Source organism: Vanessa tameamea, chromosome 12 (assembly GCF_037043105.1).
Source record: "Vanessa tameamea isolate UH-Manoa-2023 chromosome 12, ilVanTame1 primary haplotype, whole genome shotgun sequence".
NCBI classification, from domain to species: Eukaryota; Metazoa; Arthropoda; class Insecta; order Lepidoptera; family Nymphalidae; genus Vanessa; species Vanessa tameamea.
The window spans coordinates 6,827,918-6,850,779 of NC_087320.1; the positions used below are offsets into that span (position 1 = coordinate 6,827,918).

At 31.0% G+C, this 22,862-nt stretch overlaps 2 protein-coding genes across 8 annotated transcripts in view; one reads left to right on the forward strand and one right to left on the reverse strand.

Annotated features, from left to right (window-relative positions):
* LOC135193547 (uncharacterized) overlaps positions 1 to 22,862 on the reverse strand; it is a 159,871-nt gene that overhangs the window by 87,369 nt on the left and 49,640 nt on the right. The gene's annotated exons all lie outside the window — the stretch shown is intronic.
* How (held out wings) overlaps positions 1 to 22,862 on the forward strand; it is a 62,158-nt gene that overhangs the window by 24,739 nt on the left and 14,557 nt on the right. For all 7 annotated transcript variants that reach the window (XR_003368471.2, XM_026629804.2, XM_026629803.2 and 4 more), the window contains exon 2: positions 8,637 to 8,770. Coding sequence is in view for 6 of the 7 variants with exons in the window: in XM_026629804.2 (XP_026485589.1) it covers positions 8,637 to 8,770 (134 nt within the window). In the remaining variant the exon portion in view is untranslated. The remainder of the gene's footprint in view (positions 1 to 8,636; positions 8,771 to 22,862) is intronic.

Here is a 22,862-nt window from a genome sequence, read left to right on the forward strand (position 1 = left end):
TTTAAATTATCTATACAAAGCATTTAAAGTACAAACGGCCTAATACTTTTAACATTTGTAGTAACGGTAATTTAAAAAAATACAAAATGACAAAATGTTATATTTCGATCGATAGGTAGGTCATATGCTTGGCTTTTGTCGAATATTAGATTGTCGATGAATGAATATTAAAAAAAAGAAACATGTTAATTTGGAATCATTTAAGAAAACATAGGAATTGATTACAATTAAAATGTCAAAATACTGTTCGATAATATTGATGCAGTAAATATGAAAAAATGTATTTAGGTTTCGTTTAACATGCATTATGATAATTTATAATAATGAAGAGTTTGTTTGTTGAAACGTAGTGATCCTAGGATGTACCAGTCTGATTTAATTAATTATTTTGCGTTACATAGAACATTTATACAGAAATTATTTAAGGTCTAGCGCGAGTAACACCGCGGGGGCCAGCTACCTATAATTTATTGTGCATAGGTATCGGAGACGGATGTCTCCGATGTATGGTAAAGAATAATAATCTTAGTTACAATTTTTTAAGCGTACCTGAGTGACTGCTTATCTTCATTTACCTTCTGTGTTCGTTTCATAATGTTATTAAAATAAAAACTCATACTACATAAGAAGTCGAGCGTGTTAGGTAACAATTATCTAAGGAATCGTGATGAATCATTGAGCCGGCAGTAAAAAGCCATATATTGCGACCCATTAAACTGACTGACAGACCAAGTACTTAGATGCATTGTCACAACATCTGCGTAGGTGGATGCTATGAGATAAACATCTGGACTACCTTTGCATATATTAAGTGAGACAACTCATTATTATGGATTCATCAAAAGCGAAACTGACGTGTCTAAGATGGGCGTTGCTTCTCCTGAGGAGTTGTTATTAATGATTAACTCGACAGGCATTTGATAGTTTGGTTGTGCCAAATGTTCACGAACTGTGTTATTGTTTCAGCTTCTTACTTGTGAAACATTGTTAACTATATGAGGTTCATTAATTTTGCACACCTTGCATCTACAAATTTCCTTTATTAATTAACCATTCTTCATAATACAGTTACGACGATAACAGAATTATATTTTTTTCATAAAAAAATCTGATGTCTCTTTCATTACATAAGCAAGACATAATTTTTAAAACAGATGTTAATCATATAAATACTCTTTTAAAAAGAAACGAGAATAATGATGTAATAAAATCACAAAGAACATGTATTAAAATATATGTTGGCGGTCGTTCGCAACGATGTAGCTACACCGGATAAGCCACCGTAAACGCCCTATTTACGCAGTAGTTTTACAAGTGTACCATGAAAAATAAATATTAGCCGATAAATCAGCGAAAATCGTCGGTTTACTCCGCTGATTTTATAGCTATAATAAAAGAACCGTCAACGGACAGTGCTCTGAGAATAAATAGTACAGAACGCGACCTGCATACTGAAAACAACGCAAGTAACGTCCGTTTATTATTATGCCTTCAAATTCGACAAATTTTGTCACTTCAAAGATTTATTCTAACATGCGTGAATATTAACGAATGTTTCATAAACCCCTTCATGAATAAAAATCTCCGTAACATAGTAGCTAGCCTAGCATTTTAGTCGAGTAAATCTTTTAAGGCTAAATTTATATGCGGCTTTACAACAATATCTCAAATATGTTTAACCTGATATATTTTTACATTAAAAATAAAGAGACTAGTAAAAAACGAATAGTAAGTTTATAGGGAATAAAACATTTTAGAATTAATCGCTTCCAGTTCCAGTGATTAATTATATCGAAAATCGTAAATGATTATAAAAATCGGCTAATGACCATTTCTGTCTCTTCATAGATCTTTGTTCGTTTTTTTTTGCCTATCCACTGCAAATATAATTCTTAATTTAGCTAAAATATTTTCGATGATATTAAAAGTTTAACATTTAATAATAATTTTTATTTTGAATAGTTTTAAAGATTCGTATTCGTTTTCATTAGCATTTAAGATATCAAACCAAAGGTTCAAATTTATTTAAAATACTGCTAAATAAGGACTATATAATTTTTTATTGTAGTCCTACTTCTAGTTACCTAGTACAGCGCCATTCATAAATATTAAATTTGTGATTTTTTACACTTTAATTACCATTTAATTACGTGGAATGAATATTCTTAGAACAAAAATTTACATCTAACAATATATCATGTTAATTTAATTCCAATATAAAATAATAGAAACTTTAAAATAATACTTGATTGACTATAATTTTTTGTTAATAATAAATCAACAGTGTGAGTTTAATATTACAAGTGTTAATAAAAAAAATCAACAAGCCACGATAGGCTGCCTATTTCGGAGATACGTGACTCATTATAACGTCACTAGACCTGGTATATAATTTATTAAAAAGATATATTATTTGTTTCATAATAACACAATTTTTGATATATTTTCACACAAACAAAGAAACAGCCAGTTAGAACAGACCATTAGAAATTTGAAAGGCTCTCGCTATGATGACGGTTTGTAGCTTATTCTCTCACGCTGTTCAAGTGATACACGTGGCAGAATTTCATTGGATACAAATATGTTACCTCAGCATAATCTTCATCGGGTGAGATAAAATTCTAAAGAAATTAAGTTCATGTAAACTCAGTAGTGCTTGTCCGAATTTAATACCATGATTTCAAGATCCACGGGTCCATGAAGACTCATTTTTAAAACTGAACTTAAATAGCTTTATGACGTGATAACAGTTAAATAATTTAAGCGCTGCAGCAAATCCGCTGACATTTTAAACAAGATTCCTTTTGAGGATGTTTTGCAATATGTTCTTTATGTTACAAATCGCTTTATAAATATGATTCACTCATAATAAATTACTATTTCGTCAATATTCTAAGAATTTATCGTCGACTTAATAATGATCCATTTAAATTTACTGAGTAACCATTTCTTTTCTGTATGATATTTAAAACTAAAACAAATCAAACAGAATAATGTCATCATAAAATTTAGTATGTAATTGCATTGTTATATATCGTATAAACCGATTTTTAAAAGAAGTGGGATGAGCCCTGTGGTACGGTTGTTTTAAAATTATAAACATTTCATTCCATTTCATAACAAAAGTGTTGGCAGAATTTCAGCTCAATCGGTTTGGAACTGATTTAAATTTCAGTTGCAAGATTTGACCAACGCTCACTAATATGTAATAACAACGCTCACTAATGCTGTCTTTCAAAGTCATTCGTTCGTTTTTTCTCTAATACCTTCCTAGTCATTGTCAGCTGCAACCATTTAAATCTTATGTATAATTCATACATAACAACACATCAGTTCTTGACATCGGAGGCAGGAAGTCTCCACTTGTATTGACTGAAAGTGACCGTTCTGTTGAAATAACATGTTCAAATACTCTTATAATAACATTTGTCTAAAAGGGTTTAGCAAAATTTAGTCATGACTAGTTGTTTTTTGCTTCAAATTTATTTGTTGTATTTATAATAATTCAATCTCTAGGTTAAAGAGTAAAGTTACGTCGCGTCTAAAATCTACTTTTATTATGTTATATTAAAAAAATATATAATTTCGTTTTAGCATCCTTTTAATGTTTCAAATTTCTTATTAAAATTAAAAATTCTTCGGTACCTAATTATTAGTATAACGGTATGAATAACATCATTTAAATGTTAGTTTTAGATATTAGGATACGTGTAAATATGCCCTCAATATGCTTCTAAAATTACTGTTCACGTAGATAAATTTCATTTACAGCTGTGTCATGAACATTAAGCTTTCTTTTCGTTTGTAATCACCGAGTAAATTTGGAACTTGAATATTTCTTAAAAGTGTGATTTAAGGTTCACTTTATACATAATGTAAACAACATTATAATCTAGAATATATTGACGTTCGTGTGGTACAAGTCACGCTGGTTGGAAGTCGACACGCAAACTGACCGTAGCGGTACGTTAACGCGTCGCTGCTCGACGTGAGAAAATTCCCTGTGTACCCTCATTGTTCTTATGTATACCCTTGTTTTTATTGTTAAGACCCAAATTCAACTTTGGTGTTACTCCAACTTTAACATCTACTATTCAACATACATATAATTCTTTACCATCGAAATCACATAAACGTTTTTCTACATTAAAGTTCAATTTAGGTTGATCTTCACTTGCATAACCTTTAGAATCATTAATCATTTCCCTGACGTAAATGCATTTTACATTTTCTGGTATGTGAACTAATATATTTTGCTCATTTCTGCTCCAATTGTCGCCGTCTTGTTTAATTAACGTACTATCATATAATTTCACTGTCTAGACAACACCTCCGCTTGTTGCAAAGCTACCATTACGTCCTGTAAACGGCGCTAATGAATAACAAAACAAGAATTAATGCAATTTAATTTTCCGCAGAGGGACGTTAAAACTGAAAGTGAATTTGAAACTGAGTTTGAGATTCATAGATACAATACCGACGATTCAATTTTTATGTTAATTTTTGAGCTTGTTGATCGATTATAAATGTGATAAGGTATTTAATTGTTATTAATACCTCAGTGCATGTTATGGAAATGTTATAAAAACTAGTAAATCTTATGTTTAATGAATGTATTTTGCGTTTATAAGCGACGACTTGATAATTGTAATTATTATCATAGGTTTGTGTTGATTTAAGTAAAGGAATAAAGGTTTATACTTTATTTACTCTAAACTTGAGTTATTGATTTTAATCTCAATTGTATTTTTAATCTATAGAAAAGGACGGAAAATATGTACGTAAAACAGATATTTTCTTTAAATCAATGCTCTATATGTCTAAATATAATCGTACTTTTTTTAGATAATTTTTAATTCGAATGGTGGAAAAGAATAACTACTGAGTTTCTTTCTGGTTCTTCTCGATAGAATCTACATTTAAATTAAACATGAAGATAAAAAAGCAAGATTTTACAAGCCCACTTGAATAAATAATATTTTGATTTTGATTTATAAAATAGTCGTTCATAGTAGATGAAGCTCATAAGGCATATATGAATATATTATTTTACAATAAATCTGATACTACTCAATCCAAATTCCGAACATGTTCTATTCTATCATATATCTGTATAACAACGGTAATACACCGATAGATTCGAAATAATGTCACCATTGGCCTACAAGGTTAGAATTACTAAGCAGACTGAACGCCCCTGCGGTTATTGTAATACAAGTAATCAGAAAATTAAACTATGCTGATTGTGGTTTTAAACTCGTTTGTGGATAAAGAAACAATATAATTCTAAACCGCTATCTGTTCTGTAGCATTCGTTATGATCACTTTGAAAATACAGATCTATTCTTGTTATTTAATAGTGAATTATACTTCTGTATTTATAAATAACAACCTTATATATGTATGTATGAACTCGTGTACAAATTATAATGACTCTTACTGTTAATTCTACCGCTAGATTGTAAATCAGGTACCGGTGAACTTAATTGATTTTCTCAGGGTCTCGTGAAGATCGTTGATTCAGCAAACATAGAAAACAGGCTTCATAAATAATAATAATAATATATTATAAGCAAAAATGACGTAAGTCAACAATCTTTATCTAGTTCACTTGTTTGAATACATTAATCATAGTATGTACACGTGAAATGACGGACAGACAGGCTCAAGATCACCTGCGTCAATAAAGCCTCTATTATACCTTTTGTTTTTGTTTTGAAGTTCCATTTGTTAAACAAAGGCGGTCGTATTGTTTAGTCTTGTACGAGCGTTTCGACACTAGTCAACGTCGCGTCCGCTATGACAAGTTTTCACGGTTTTTTTAAAACGACACGCTCTTTACGACCTTGTAAATTCAGACGGATTTGTAATTTTAAGGATTGCTCAATCCAAAATGTTACCAATTCAAATATTTCGTCCATTAATAAAGACATTTTGCGTAAAATATACCTTTTTTTAAATTTTGAGTTGCGCATTATGAGTTTTCGAATAAAATATGTAATGTATACCTATTGTTAAATTATTTGTTTAATTATTCAAATATATTCGAATATAATTTTAGCATCTACTTTAAATACTAAATTATTTTTCTTAGAATATCTTCAAACTATAAATGAGTTGTATATTTTAAGTAACGAAAATAAACACGAGAGGAAATGAATTATTAATACTATTACGTGAATATTTATTATAAATAGATATATAGAGGAGGGCAGGAAAATGCGCCACCATCACCACCATTAACATGGGTGCCGTAAAAAAAATATTAACTATTCCTTACAACGCCAATTGGTGGTGACCAACCTTAAAAACTATGGTATGTGCCTTGTGTCTGTCTGTAGTTAGGACGGTTCACATCAATACATTAAATACAGAAAATTACTACTGAGTATTGCTGTTTGGCGGTAGATTATCTGATGAGTTGATGGTACCTACCCAGATGGGCTTGCATAAAGCCTCATCACTACTTAAAAATATGTCAGATGTTGCAATTAAATAACTATTATAATCCACCGTTGATCACGGAGTCCTGCAGTGGTTTAATGGCTTGTTTATTCACTTACCGACCTTATATGGCGTGAAAGCTCCGCTACATTGTCGCCAGTCCACGTTGGCCTTAATATGGACGTACGGACGCGTCCTATGGCCTTTGATCGTCTATGATATTAAAAAAAACTCGATTAACATCTAAACCCGTTAGATACATGCTGTGACATAAGTTTCGAATTTATCGGGATCGTTTTGAAATATATTTTAATAAATAAAATCATGTTTATTCTTTCGTGTATGAGATACTTTAAATAAAATTATTTTAACTCTTGAAACCCGTATTGTGACTGTATTGCCAGATTACAGTTACTTAAAAGATGTTATTTTGTTTTTCTATTTTTATTGCATATTTTCATAGAAGTTTCATGTAAGAGCTAAAGATAATGAAGTCATTTTGCAGTTATGTTTTCTACTTGTATGTCAATTTGTTTACAATACAGATATTTAATAACAAAAACAAAACCATGTAGGCATTTTTTTGTTATATACATAACGTAGTATGTCCAATGATCAACTAATCGGTCTCTCTGACATAAATGTAATTAGGATTCCATATGAGTTTTTAGTTTATGTATACATTAACTATATACATTTAAGTCCTCACTCGTGAATATACATAAGGAATCGACATACTTTTTATGCGTGTGATGTTGCAAAAACATATGGTCGTACAATTGTACTCCGGATATCACACAATGAATCATCACATTTATCTGGATTAGGACGATATAATTAAACTATTATATTCTTATACGAAAATGGGAAATCGAAACGATTAAATATTAATTTCACAGTGCTCAATTATAGAACTATAATTTGGGTATACGATTGTATCTCATAATGTTGCTTTAAATGTCAAGAAACCATGCATTCGGAAACCTGAACCTGCGAGTAGCTACAATGTATTTATTGACTTAAAAATAAATAATATTTAATTCACGAATTGACACATGAATACTTATTATAAAAACGTGTTCATTGTTATAAGGTACTTATGTATTTCTCTTATATATGTACAATAAAAGAGTATACATACTATAATACGAAGAAACAACTAGTTCAAGAAGCTGTGTGTGATTTTATATAAGAATGTAGTTGTAAAATAAATATAAATAAATAAATATTGGACATCACATACATTACTCTGTTCCCAATGTAAGTAGCTAAAGCACTTGTGTTATGGAATATCAGAAGTAGCGACGGTACCACAAACACTCAGACCCAAGACAACATAGAAAACTAATGATTTTTTTCTACGACTCGGCCGGGATTCGAACTCGGGACCTCGGAGTGGCATACACATGAAAACCGGTGTACACACTACTCGACCACGGAGATCGAGTTGTAAATCAAATGAGTTAAAATAGATAAATAAAATACATTTAATGTTTACTTATATTAGTTTTTATTTACAATAAACATTAACCTATGACGTCAAAGTCGAAGGTGGCGGCTTCGCTTTGTAATTATCGAGGCAATGTTAGACCCATCAATAATGATACATCAATTGAATGATGTCATAGCCATTTATTATATGACTATGAGGACATAAAATTGAATATCCATTTAAAAAGTAATTAGCAAACAATTGTAACGTCAAACTATCTCGTGCATGATGTCCTGACTCCTGACCGATTCACCTATTCTTAGCAAGACTCTACGTTTGACAAAATATGAATCTATAATTTTCTGATACCATTCAACGATACGATCGGAAAAAAACAGCTGCAAGATCAAATTCTTTCAATTCCCCGAATGCTTCTTTGCTTCTTCCAATCACAGCTGCAATGCTACAGGGAATTGTATCGTGGTCCGAACAGGACTTGTTAATCTAGTCAATCCAGACCTACGGACTCACAAGCCAACCAATAGACCAACGAAACCGTATTTTCTGACGGCAAGGAATTTTGGTTGTTTTCCAAATCTATAATAATGTTCTCGTATTTATAAATTTACGATGTCATTAACTTTTATCTTTCTTAGTAATAAACGTTTGGGCAGGCTTCCTATATTTTCATTAATATGACATATTCAAATTTACGGCAGCTAGTGTTTTATACTCACGATATATTTTTTTTTTTTTACAGAAATAGCAAAAGTACGAGCAAGCTTATTCCAAATAAATGGAGTCAAGAAGGAACCACTTGTTCTCCCAGAGCCAGAGGGCATGGTCACCACACTGACAGAAAAAGTATATGTACCAGTAAAAGAACATCCAGATGTAAGTAATTTATGAATACTTTTACACTTGTTAAAGATTATATAATTAAATAAATATAAATGCATATTAGACGATGAAAACTAATTGCCGAGTAGCAATAATAATTCTTAATCTTATGAAAGAAACAAACATTACAACCATATGTACCGTTAAAATGAATAAGCAAATTAGTTGTTAACATAAATAGAACAACGCGGAAGGTTTTAAATAATATATAATACTTAATGGAGTTTAATGAATGAAACGCAACCAAGCCTAGGCACAATAATAAAACAGTTTCAACATAAATGATGTATGCAGTAGATTTCATTTACGACAAAAACGAATAAAACTCTTGTCAACTCTAGCATGTCACGCCCAGTCCATTTAAAGTCATCTGACAATTGTCATACGACATAGATTGAAATAAGTATCGCAGGTTGTAAGTTTTATTGCATCGGGGTACAAAATGAACGAGTGTTAGTCATATAAATAGAAAGACAAGGTTGGCAGCTTGCTACATTTGGTGACTTGTGTCAGGGCGATCTCGTGTTTCGACGGGCCTGCGTACTCGGGGCCCGCAATCTGAATGAAACTATCCATTCATTGGAACAAACGGTTACAGATTCATTTACAAATGATTCATTTATATTCAATTGTATAAAAAAAGTTGGCTGATATTGAGTAGTTTTTCTTGATATGAATACGGATGATGGTATTTTCTTATTCTTGGATTCATTGTACGAACCCTGTTGTAATGGAACCAATCAAGTTATATTCGCATTACTAAAGAATACCGCAACCTGTTTTTCAAACATTATCTGCTTTTAAACGCAGCGTGACCTGTTTTTCTTAATAATTGACATTAATAATAAGCAATTACGAATTATTTTTCTATGGGTAACCAGCTTGTAGGCATATTCTATATTACTAATGCTAAGATTATTTATATATTGATAAATTATTCGAGCATTTGGTCGAGATAGTTACTTATATATAAACGATCTTGTTAGCGATCGATTGTTGGCGCCATCCGACTCCTAGTCTGTTTCCTAATAAGGCCATGTAGGTTTGAGGCTTTGTTATTTAATATTTCTAAGAGATAATAAAGATTCGCTGTCATGCAAGAGTCGAAAGGGATATTTAATATTCTACGATAAATTAGTCATGATATGCATATTAATTATATATATATTTCACTTGGTGAAATATATGTATATAGACTATATATATATATATATATGTATATATAGTCGGATGGCGCCAACAATCGATCGCTAACAAGATCGTTTATATATAAGTAACTATCTCGACCAAATGCTCGAATAATTGCAAGTCCGTCTGTGTAGGTACCATCAACTCAACAGATATTCTACCGCCCAACAACAGTACTCAGTATTATTGTGTTCCGGTTTGTAGGGTGAGTGAGCCAGTGTAACTACAGGCACAAGGGATATAACATCTTAGTTCTAAAGGTTGGTGGCGCATTGGTTGAGGAATGGGTAAAATATTTCTTACAGCGCCATTGTCTATGGTGGTGGCACTTACCCATATATGTATAATTGGTCCATATGCACGTCAGTCAACATATGCCATAAAAAAAAAAACTGAATTATCAATCGGAATCTTTCGATGAAATTAAATTTGAAAAATGTAAAAATATTTATTCGATATATTTAATATTTTGCTTATAATATCATTTATTATCAATTATTGTGACCATCAATAAGATTGATAATTGTGTGAGTGATGTTTTCATACATCTTAAGATAAATTGTTTGCTAGAAAATATCGATTGACGATTAAAATGTATATACATTTAGGTATATGTTTTGTTATTAATGGTAAACCTAACGATGTTGTCATTATTTTATCTTTCATACAACAAGAATCTAAAGGTCGATAAGTATATGATCTAACGTATAAATGTTTATACTGACCCTAGTTAACTGGATAGAAAATGATCTGAATCAAGGCGTTCCTAGACCATTTAAATTTCATCATATGCATTAATATTTCGTCTTTATAATTTGTCTCAAGCTGATGAAGAATGGAATTGAAAAGTTTGCGTTCTCATTGATCTGACAAGTTAAATATCAGCATACCAGCGTGGTGGAATAATCTTCAATAAAGGATGATTTTGCCTTGTAATATCGGCGCTCTGTTTACACTATACGTATATTGTCCTCACTTATCTTTGCTCTGTTATAAATAGCTTCAATTTTGAAGTCTCGTTATTGGCCATGACTAATGCACTAAAATATATTTCTGTGACATTAGCATAATTTTAAAACTCTGTTTACGTTTTGTCGAATTTACTAATTGTTGCTTTAAATATTGTTTTTCAATAGAGTACGTTAAATAGATTAACAGTGCACACTGTTCTTTTAAAGTTTGATTTAATCGTCAGTTTTAGTTCTATATAATTGTAATACCATGATGAACTCGTTTATAGCGTTCGCTCGCATGTAGGCCACCCTAAATTTGTATTAATGACTTGTTTGTGCTCGTGGCACCATCCGCGTGAATGTTCTATGCGCTCTTCCGCTCAAAACATCTTATTTATGGCGGCATAGTGTTGAAATTGTACCAGAAACAAATTTAGCGCAACCATTAGCTTTGCATCTAGGTCCGAAATGTTTTATCTCCCTCCTAATTCATTTTCATTCAATTAGAAAGCGTGAATAGCTAGTTTAATATAATTTATTTATAATTATCATTTACCAAAGCAGCGGTCGTAAATTAATTAATATTCTATTTTATTACGGAAATGTTTTTGATAAAAAAAAAAAAAAAATTTTGAAACAGTCTCGTATTCATGCCAGTTTTGACTAGTTCATAATAAATATATTTTCATTTAAATACCAATGAGTAAGCGCGTGCGTCGTTCATTCACTATTAAAGAATAAATAACGCATAAGTTCAATACAGAAGCAATCCATCATCATGACGGTAAAACGGCGCTATTTGGACAGACTGCGATGTATACATGTCCCTTAATAGATATAAGCAACTACGCCAGTTGTGGAACACAATTCCGCATCGTAGTGAATTACATTATACTAGGTATAAATTTCATGCGCATAGGAAACAGGCTCAATCATATCAACTTGATTAGACATTGCAGCTACTGAACTCGTCTCACAGGTTTCTCTTGTTAGTGCTCGCTTCGATGTGACTCTGATAACTAATGTTGTCACATTTTCTCAGTTCTCTTACATATTTGTCTTTAGGTTCCTTGTTTTGTTTTGTATGTTCGTATGAGAAAATGTTATTCGAGCAGATCGACGATCGAGACTTATAGTATGATATTTATATTATCTTATTTTATAACTGTATTTCGGAGCGTTGTGAATGAATGAACTTTTATTATTTTTCAATATTGGTTGACACGACCTTAATGAATTAAATGAAGTGATTTATGGTAATGTGAATATAACCAGCCTTCATTTGATATTTAGATACGAATAGTATTATGAAATCGTGATCGAAAGTTTACAAACGCTAGATATAATAAAATGGTACCCAACTGTATGACATCGGCATCGATCAATGTACCGTTCGTGTCCTTATAGGGCTAGGGCGGCTTTATTAAATCCCACCATACCGGTAAGGTCCGTTACGAACTTTTTGTTCGGTATCTTAAGTTTCTCATTGATGTATCTATAAATCTACTTACAAAAAATGTTAAGTTCATTTATATCAAAATGTCATAAAATAAAGTCAAAATTATAAGTAGGTACCTACTTGCTTATTTTAAAGCCATTTTGACACTTAAAAGCAGATTCCAGCTATTTTTAATTACGCAACAAAAATGTCAGCTCTTTGCATACAAAAGTTATGAAAAAAAAAGTTAACCAATATGTGTTTCCTGTTATTGTTCATAAATTAAAAAATGAACGTTAGTCAAGTAACGTAAATATATAATATACATTATTGTATATTTTTATAACTAGAAATATAAATTAAAAAAAAAAAAGAAGAGCGGAAGAAATAATATATCACAAATATGTCACACACATAAAAAATAAACAGTTTTTTTTTTCATACCGTATATAAGAAGCAAAGATGTAGACATGTAAAACCAGTTTCGGAAACCAGATAATTGTACATATTAAATAAGGCTATTGAGACAATGTGTAACGGGAGCTTTCATCTTGATTGCGATATCATTAACGAAATAAAACCAATATACGTATGATGCTAGGCGATTGGCTTGTGAGTTAGGTTCAATCCGTGATGTAAGTATATACTAAGCTTGATGGTTAACTTCTCATATAGGTTATATGAAACATGATAGATTATATGAAATTTTTCATATTATTTTAAGACAAAACATCCTCTTTTTAGCAAAAGTAAATATTTAGATAATTAAATATCTGAATAAATAATATACGAGTTGAAATGTTACGTAATTAAACGAAGATTTTTACACAGATCATAACAGCTTTTGTTGCTTATAATCCAAGCAAATGTGGACTATTTTACGAAAGAAATAAAATCTTTGCCGAGTGGCACGCTAGAACCGTTTGTTTTCAGTTTGAACATTTATTTTTTCTTTTAGAGTTTCTAAAAGTTTCTTGGGGTGTCTACAATGTGTTTGTTTTGAAAATAAAATTAATGTTAATAATGTATACATTTGGTTCAGAATATTTGTTTTGAATGAATTGTGGGCCTAATTTTAGATTTTCAAAAAGAGTACCTACGTTCCGAACCGGTGGTAGCTTTACTTGACATAGTTTGTTAACTGACGATTCAAAAGTGCTTGTACAAGCCTACTTAAATAAAGTATATTTTGATTTGATTTGATAACTTGTTGCGGCTTTTAACCGACTTAAAAAAGAAGGGGTTTTTGGTATTTTAATTGTTGTTACATGGTCCCGAACATAGAGAAAAAACTATGACTCGATCTTATTGAAAATCTTCTATAAATTCCAGCAAATGAACAGCGATTACTGAAATCTTATTGCTATTAGTCTTTTTTTTTGTTAAAACAACTTTTAATTTCAATATAATATTAACCATATTTTTGTATTTATTTATATTCTTGTAGACGGTCTTGTCCCCTTTCAAAACGGGACGTATGGTCACTATGTGTATACTACAACGTGTGCTTTATCATTCACATCGTTTCGAAGATAAAACAGTTTAGGCTGGGAAGGAAACCTAGAAACAAGCAATAATAATTTACGGTTAACATATGTAAATAAACATTTCAAATAGTCTAGCCAGTTCCTCTTTGCAATCCGGTAAACTGTAAACGTAGACTGATTATTAATCTGTTTTTAAAACCGTGAATACATTTCTGTTGTTGAGCGTCTTGTCATGTATCCGGAACTTTTAGATACGTTTGTGAAGAAATGATTTTCTTAATATATACATATATGTTTAATATCTAGTAATATTTAATCGTGTTTCTTTTATTTTAAGCACACAAAGAGTTTACAATATACAGTGCCAAAGCACGTCAAGCCGTTGGTTCTTGCTTTAACTCTTTCCGGTCATTTCGTATCGTTCCATCGAAGTATGAGAGTGAGAGAATAATCCAGATAAAATTGGTTTGGAGTCGATATGACATCTGTTCTAGTATAAAATGTCTTTGATGAAACTTACCGGCATATGTAGAAATTTACAAACAAATACTTTTTCATATCACAGTATTTTCACGTATGAACGACAATTTTTTTTATAGATGATGAATATTTCTTGTCCAAAAAAATCGGACAATTTCGTTCAAATGATTTGATATTTATACACGTAGTTAACGAATATTTCGAAACCTTCGTGGGTGTAGGCTCTTGTTTATGTTGTTTGCCTTTCCTTTAAAAACACGTAAGGAACTTTCTCCTGGTGTTATCTCAGTGTATCAATCCATTAAATGGTGCAATAGACCCACGTGTGTAGGAGACGCTAATTTCCGTTTCATTTATCATAAGTCTGCTAGACGAAATGGCAAATGTTGAATATGACTCACGGGCTATTTTCATAAAATTTGACCAGATTCCCAGATCTAAATACGCGTTTTATTACATCTTTCGCTTACGAAAACATTTTAAATTGTTTAAATGTCACGGAATTAAGTATGTTTCTTATATTTGTCGCGTGTAATTTTTTTATAATACGCGTTCAGCTGTTACTCTTCTATATCTGTTCTATCTTCTATAGCTGAAAAAAAAAATCGAAAGTCAAGGTAGAACAAAATCGTGAGACTAATAATTATAATTTAAAATACGCACCAAAACGATTCATATTTCGCGATTGAGTTTTCATATAATACGGTTTCCGTTACTTATAAATACTATAATTCTGCTATTAACTTTTAAAAATAAATATAACTAAGTTGATATAAACGATCACAACGTTTCTTTATAAGCTAATATAAAATTTTAACTGATGGCAACATAACGAGACAGATTAAAAAAGTTTAAGTTTAAGGGACATTAGCTCTTGGATGTTTATAATTGTAAAAGAAATCAAGGAAGCTTTGACAGGAAAGACTTATAAATAACTAGTCGGGAACCGTCGCTGCGGATAGCTGTGTTTTGAAGTATATTTTCCTTTACACGTTATAAGTCAGCGACTTATATAACTCGCGATAGTTTGATTTTTAAATATTTGAAAAAAATCCGTTGGGTTTCAGGTAATTTTGAATCACAAGGCGTAAATTAAAATATATTTAGTAATTTCTTATTTCAAGACATGTTTAAATGTCTCAAAATCCACCATCTTTTTTTTATAGCCCAATATACCTTTTTATAACCTAGACATAATTTTTATAAAATCATACTCTCTGCGTGCGCTAGATTAAATTGACAAAACTCTAGTACACACTGGACTAAATAGGACAGATAAATTTTACCCGTGCAGAACCATATATATATGACGCCTGGCAACCCTTACAATATGTGCTAGTATCACGCATATGGGCAGATATTTCATGTTATTGAGGAAGGATTAACAATCATCAAAACACGAGTATATTCGTATTACCATAACATAAATAAAACATTTTATTTGTATTTCACATAACAATGCAAAACATACGTTTCATTTAAGAATATTTGTAAATGTAGATATATCGTTACCCTAAGCATATATTTGTATAGGATTTAATAAATAATTGTCCGCTCGGACGTCGATAAGCAGTTGTATTACTTATTTGAGTTAGATACTCGTACATACTTAGTTTATCACCTGTACATTCGTCCCGATGACAAATACACACAACCCTGCGATTAGATTGCACTTGACAGGTCCTGTACCATAACGTTAACACATTATTAACGAACAAGATCAAATTATAATTCGGCTAAGAATTATAGTAATTTTTTAATATTCATTTTATATAAAGCATTTTGTATTAAACCGGCTAATAATTAAATAAAATATAGAAAGAAAAAAAAATTTTTTTTTAAATTGTAATGTACAATTCGGTTACAATAAAAAAAGGTCGAAGTTGACAAATCCTTAAGGCCCTATATGAATGCGAGTTCAAAGTTCATACGAAATCAAAAACGATCGAGAAAGGAGTCTTCCCACACTCGTAAATAATATCTATGCAAGCCTATATTTTGTCAACAAAATATGTTCACAGATTTGCGTTCAGTTAAATGTCAGCTCGCTATAATTTAGTTTAATATTCATATTACTATTTAGGTTATTACTCTATGTATTTCGAAGTACATTAAGCTGTCGTTCTTTATTATAGTTATTACGGCTAATAAGAGTTTTTGGTCAGGATTGCAACTTCATAATACATTATAAGCAATAATCGGATTGTAAACGGTACTCTTTTTTATAATATTCCAATCAGTGTGTTATTTTTGTTGTTTAAAAAAAGAGTCATGTCAGCTTAATAGCAATCGAAGTTTAGTTGACGTATATGATAAGAGTTAATGTTTTCAAGCCATTGTTTGTATATTATTATTAGTAAAGTCTGTTAATATCCCACTAGTGGGCAATTTCCTAATCACCTCTGAAGGAGAAGGTTTGGTTCCTCACAATATTTTTCTACGCCACAAAGCACGAAATTATTCAAGAACACAAATAGGTACATGAAAATTTGGTGTCAGTGGTTGTGGTGTGGTTTGAACTTGCGAGTTTGAACTTTGTTTTGACGTTTACGTACTATATCCTATAGGGCTTCCGCTCTTTGTGAGAAGTAGTTAATCTAAAATACATTTATATTTGTACATAATATACTTAATATTCAGGTATATTTTATTTTCATTAAGCCCTTAATTATATACAAATAAAAAGTTAAAATAATAAGTTACTGTACAAATCATGGCCGCGTCAAATGGTGGCAAGAATGTTACCAGCATTTCCTCGTTGAAATGCAATTCCGATCCTCTGAACAAAAAATTAACCAGCCCTCCAATCAGCGGAGGCAATAAGACAAAATACATATTTATTTAAAATTTTTCATGTTTTTTTTTTATTAAAGATAATCGATTTGGCAAAAGATATGAGTTATTGGTTAATTTAAATAAAACTTCCGCAAAATAAAAATAGTACCTATTAAGTTTTCATAAATATTATTTATATTTTTTAAATGTTTTCTTCGTGTCTTTATTTTAGTAAGTATTTTACTTTAAACGATTTTCGATTAAGTACATCTTATAAAGACAAGACAATAGTCACTAGATAAAAAAGTAAATCATACTAAAACAAAACTCTCGACTCGACAAACTCGAATTCATTTCAGTATTTTGTTTTCGAAATTCAAATTCGAAACACGACAACGTGACGGATCCGTTAAGCATATTAGATTTCGTTATCACGTCATATATAAAACGGAGTTAAACAGTTCTAATTACAATATAAAAACCACGAAAATAAATATCGTTTTCCTTTTTCAACTTGTGTTTATGATCCTTGACTTATTTTTCATATTCCATTTTGTTTGGAGGAAGATCATTTATGTAGTTGAAATATCTAGGAAATAGATTAATAGGTACATCATATTATCTAGATTCTGTACCGTTCTTGCACGGGTCAACGGTGAGAGGTCAAACGTATGCCCGTGTGCACCCGACCGATGCATTTAGCCGTGTATCGCTTTACGCTTTTATGTCGCTTGTATTTTATTCATTTAAATAGCAATTGGTAATTTATAATCTGTACTCATGAATAAATTATCTGTAAATAATTGATTATTCTGTTTTTCGTTAAATTCTCTGAACTGTCATACGTTCGAGCGAAAAAGTTGAATTCAATTACGTATAAATTAAAATATGAAATTCTATCGCTTAACAGTAAAATCTTCTCTACATTGCTACTCTCCTGTTGGAATGGCGAGTGAACCAGTGAGATAAAATGTTTATCTGCTGGATTAGTCTTAGGTTCCAATTCACATTGACTATGTAAAAAGTTATCTATGGAAGGTAAACGCAATTTTCTCGTCTGCCTTCCAAATGTACTCGTAAAAGCGGTAGTGTAATATTTTGACTAGCTCGTCTGTCTCCTAAATAAATAGCCAACTTGTACTCAGCAATGTTTTGTATATTAAGCGACTATAACATGTGATCGCTTAAACCAGTTGTTTACGCATTCAATGAATTATTTTGTTTTATTATTACAGATCGTATATATATTATTAATTATCTTATACAGACAGTTAACTGATTTCACTGTGCTTGGGTTAAACCAAATCAATCTCCGTTTAACGACTTTAACACTTACATGACATTACGTACGCATACGTAATAAACATAATATAAACATTAGCTCATGCCATCTGGTAATAATCTTTAGATAAGTCCATATGTCGTAAGAGGCCAATAAAAACGCAGTTTCGAGAAATTAAAAGTCTATTTATTTCAATACTTAGATACGGCATTTTAACCCCCATAAATATGTCGAATGGCTGAAGATATAAAATTGTGTTTTTAATCCTAATTTGCCGCCAATTGCCACGCAGATGACTTTATCGTCTAGCTTAAGTCGGAGTTAAATGTTACTTGGTTGCGTCATGGCTAAGGAAGAACATTTATATAGCCTCAGTTATTTTACCTCCACTACACATATAACTTAATTGATGATGTCCTTTTGAATGATTTTGACCAATCAAGAATTGATGTCCTTCTGACTGATCAAGAAGAGACAGCAATATAATGAACAAATATGCGCGCTAACGTACATGCACTCTGTGTTCCCTTACACTTGTAATCTCTTGGAACGGCAAATCCGATACTACCGGACAGAGATCAGGCACAGGACAGGCTGTTGTACGGAGCACAGGAGTATATATTAAATAAAATTGACCTACATGTCGTGACGCCATTACTCAAATGCATTTACAAATTTATACGCGTCACTTATATCTAGTCAGATACTAGAGCGAGTATATAAATACTAGTCTAAATTATTTCGATTTTAAATAGCTATAATTAAATTCTTAATGCTGTGCAAATTATTTATTTATGTATAATAAACTTCAAGCGGTGCGATGACACCATTTTTTTTTTTTGTAAAGAAATATATTATTCGATTCGCGGACTTTTGTATCTCAGAAACCTCAACAGTACACAGTTTTAATTCATTTAAAAAAAAAACACAATCTTTTTTATCTGTTTTAATTAAAGACATGAGTAAAAAAATATTAAAAATTGTAATTTGAATTTACACTAAATTTAAATGAATATTCTATTTTTAATACATATTTCATTTGACATCTTATTTTTCGTTTAATCCTGGCAAAAACGACCAGTAATTAGGTTAGCGATTTTAGAAACCGGACATCACACGTTCCGTTTTGTTCCAACGCCAAATGTTTGTTCGTGTGAATGAACAGTATTGGTGCCAAAGAAACAATCAAAGACGCAAGTCCGTCGGTAATTTTTTTACACCAACTTCAATGTAGTTTATTTTCAGCCAGTTTGTTTATTTAACTACAGCGTTTCGAAATAAATGACAACAAGCGATTGACGTAGTTCGTGACTGGAGGTTTAGTCTGTCAACACTAAAAAATAAAATCGTAAAGTGATTATGTTAAACATTATTTAAAAACTTTGATTCGACACACAATGGTATTGGTTATTAAAATGTTGTAAACTTTTTTAAATTAATGACTCTTTTAACAATCATTCTCCTATTACGTAATAGAAGAATAAATGAGATATAAAATATATTATTTAAGCGTTAGTTATTAATTTGAAACAAATTAATACATGGAATATTTTTTGAATAAAACAAAAACTCCTACCTAATAAGGTATTATCAGTTCGGCGACACAGATTAAGCGAAAACCTCGCAATGACTTACTTTATTCAAGGAAATATTTTTGATAGTGTATTAAAAATATTATCACACGGTATTCAAATGGTTATCCGTTTATATAATCTTCTAAGCGAAGCTAGTTTTATGCTTCAATATTAAAATTGTCATTCGATTTACCATTAAATAATACGAGCAATAATATTGTCAATTAAAGGTATATAAATACGACCTATGTGTTTGTGAATTTGCATCTGTGTGTGTGTGATAACAAGTTATTAATTCGAAAAGGTTATATAATTAGTTGCAACCTGAAGTAGTCAAACCGCAATGTCTCTATATATTATATACTAGTCAACTGGTGGTTACTAAACCACAACCTCTCAAACTTCCAAAGAAATATAATTTTAAAACCATTAATAATTTGTGACCGATTCCGGGACGTTGTTTATCCATTATTTAAAAATAATTTATCTGAATAAACATTTCAACCAACGTGATTGCAATTGAACGATAAAAATTATATTATCTTGTGTTAATATAAAACGTAATGTATGTGCATATTACGAATAAATAAATTAATTAAAATAAACATTTACAGACACACCTAGCTTGAACAATCACGCATATTATCAATAACATTTACGCATAAATATAAATGTCGTAAGTGATAATTGCTGCAGACAATTCTGTACTTAAGATCAGATAATGATAGAAGCCATAAAAGTGAAACTATTGACGACAAAACACTACTTTCCTAGTAAAACATACAGAAAAAGATATACCTATATTAAGTTTATTATAGACTATCGATTTATTATTACGATAGTAATTTGAGTTTATAATTTATATTTCACTTCACCTTTCACCCTTAAACGTGAAAGGTGAAGGGCAGGAGGGTGAAACTTCGCGAGGAAACCTGATTGTCGGATGAAATTCTGCTACATATATCAACTGCCAGGGTTGAACCGCGTATTGGAAATGATCCAAAATTTCTTAACAGAAGAGTACGTTTAACTACGTCTTGAGGAGTCAGGGAAAACTGAAGCCAGTATATTTCCTTCAGACATGTTTTCAGAATTGTGCTTCTGCAATTAGTATAATACATCTTCCGCTGTTAAATGTTCCACATCAAGCGATAAAGAACAACAAAAGACATTGTTTCCATTCTATCATTATCTCAAAATGTTATCCGACTCGCATAATTTACGTAGATTCACATATGACAGCAGTCTTTAATAAATTATAGCTTATGATCTCTTGGTCCATGTATTCTTAGCTTTAAATTAAATACCACTATCGCCTGCGGCATCTCTCGGTAACGCACGTCGTGACCAATCCATACATTCCTCAACAGTAAAATAATAGAAAATACGTATTACGCCAAAATATGCTTTATAATCGAAGCAATAAATGTCCAAATCGAACGTCATTTACAGTAATCGTCTTGACAGATAGTAGGACAATTTACCTAGGAATTAACCCATCAATCAAAAGCAATATTGATTCGTAATACACCTGCATTCATCCGGTACTCGTAATGGCTGGCAATCAGTAGCGGTCAATAGTTCATATACGCTTCGTCAAACAAAAGATGTTTGATTTAGACAAGAACACGGTCAACTTGCGTTGAAACGCTATTTACAAAAGAAAACGTTAAGTGGTTTAATAAAACGCCATGAGGAATATCAATACGAACTAACCAGTTGGTAATAATTTGTTTAAATGATTTAATAATATGTCAGAATGAGTACAATATACTTTTTGACATTTTTAATTTCCGTTATTTAATTTGCGTATTGTATGAATATTACGTAGAATGAGCTATCTTCTACAAGTAATTTTGTTCACAGAACATAACTCCTTAGCGTATTGTAATTTTACTGTAGATTGAACCTTTTAATTTCTTTGAAATCTTAAATTTATGTTGTTTCAGTCATAAAATAAATCAAAATAATATTGAAATGAGAAAATATATTTCTAGATTGATTCGTCGTTTTAAAAACACCCGTAACCAAGTTATTATGTATATTATGACGTAAAAGGATTTGTGCAAGCCCGTCTGGGTAGGTACGACCTACTCACCACAGAGAAAAAAACAGCGGTACTCAGTATTGTTGTGGTCCTGTTTGAAGGGTGAGCCAATGTAACTAAAAGCACAAGGGACATAGCGTCTAAGGTTGGTGGCGCGTTGGTGATGTAAGGAATGATAAATATTTCTTACAGTGCCATTGTCTATGGGGGTGGTGATCACTTGCCGTCAAGTGGCTCGTCCGCATAACTATATCATAAAAAAAATATCTTTATTTAACATTCAGAACAACATATTTTCCATTTAAAATTAAAAAAAAAAGCACTAAAACATATGTGGTAAATTATTTTAAAGCTGGACGCTTTCAAACTGCGGTAGGTTGTATTACAACACGTACTAAATCATATCATAAATTTTAAGATGTTTTCTTTTCAAAACGTTTTCGTATATCCATGATTATAACTTTGCAGAAGATCCAATCTCAGAAATCAAAACAATCTGAGTGAGTGCATCGCATATGTTTTATGAAGTTAAGAATAGCTGAAAAAACAAAAGCGCTTTGAGTCGCTTCTTTAAATAACAACATTGTTGTTGATACAATGAACCATATAAAATTATTATAGGCTGCTTGTTAGTAAGACTTTGACATTATAATGTCGGAAATTAAAAATATATTTCAGCAAAGGTATTCTTAAATACCTTTCATTTGGGATTATGACGATTTAATAGCAATGGTCGTAAGTTTTTATTTATAAATTTCTAAAGGCATAAATGAATTGACCGAACTATTAAAAAATGTTGTTCTGTTCCGTTCTAAACGTTATGGGTGTCTGAATAAGAATTAAGTACGAATAACTACAGTGG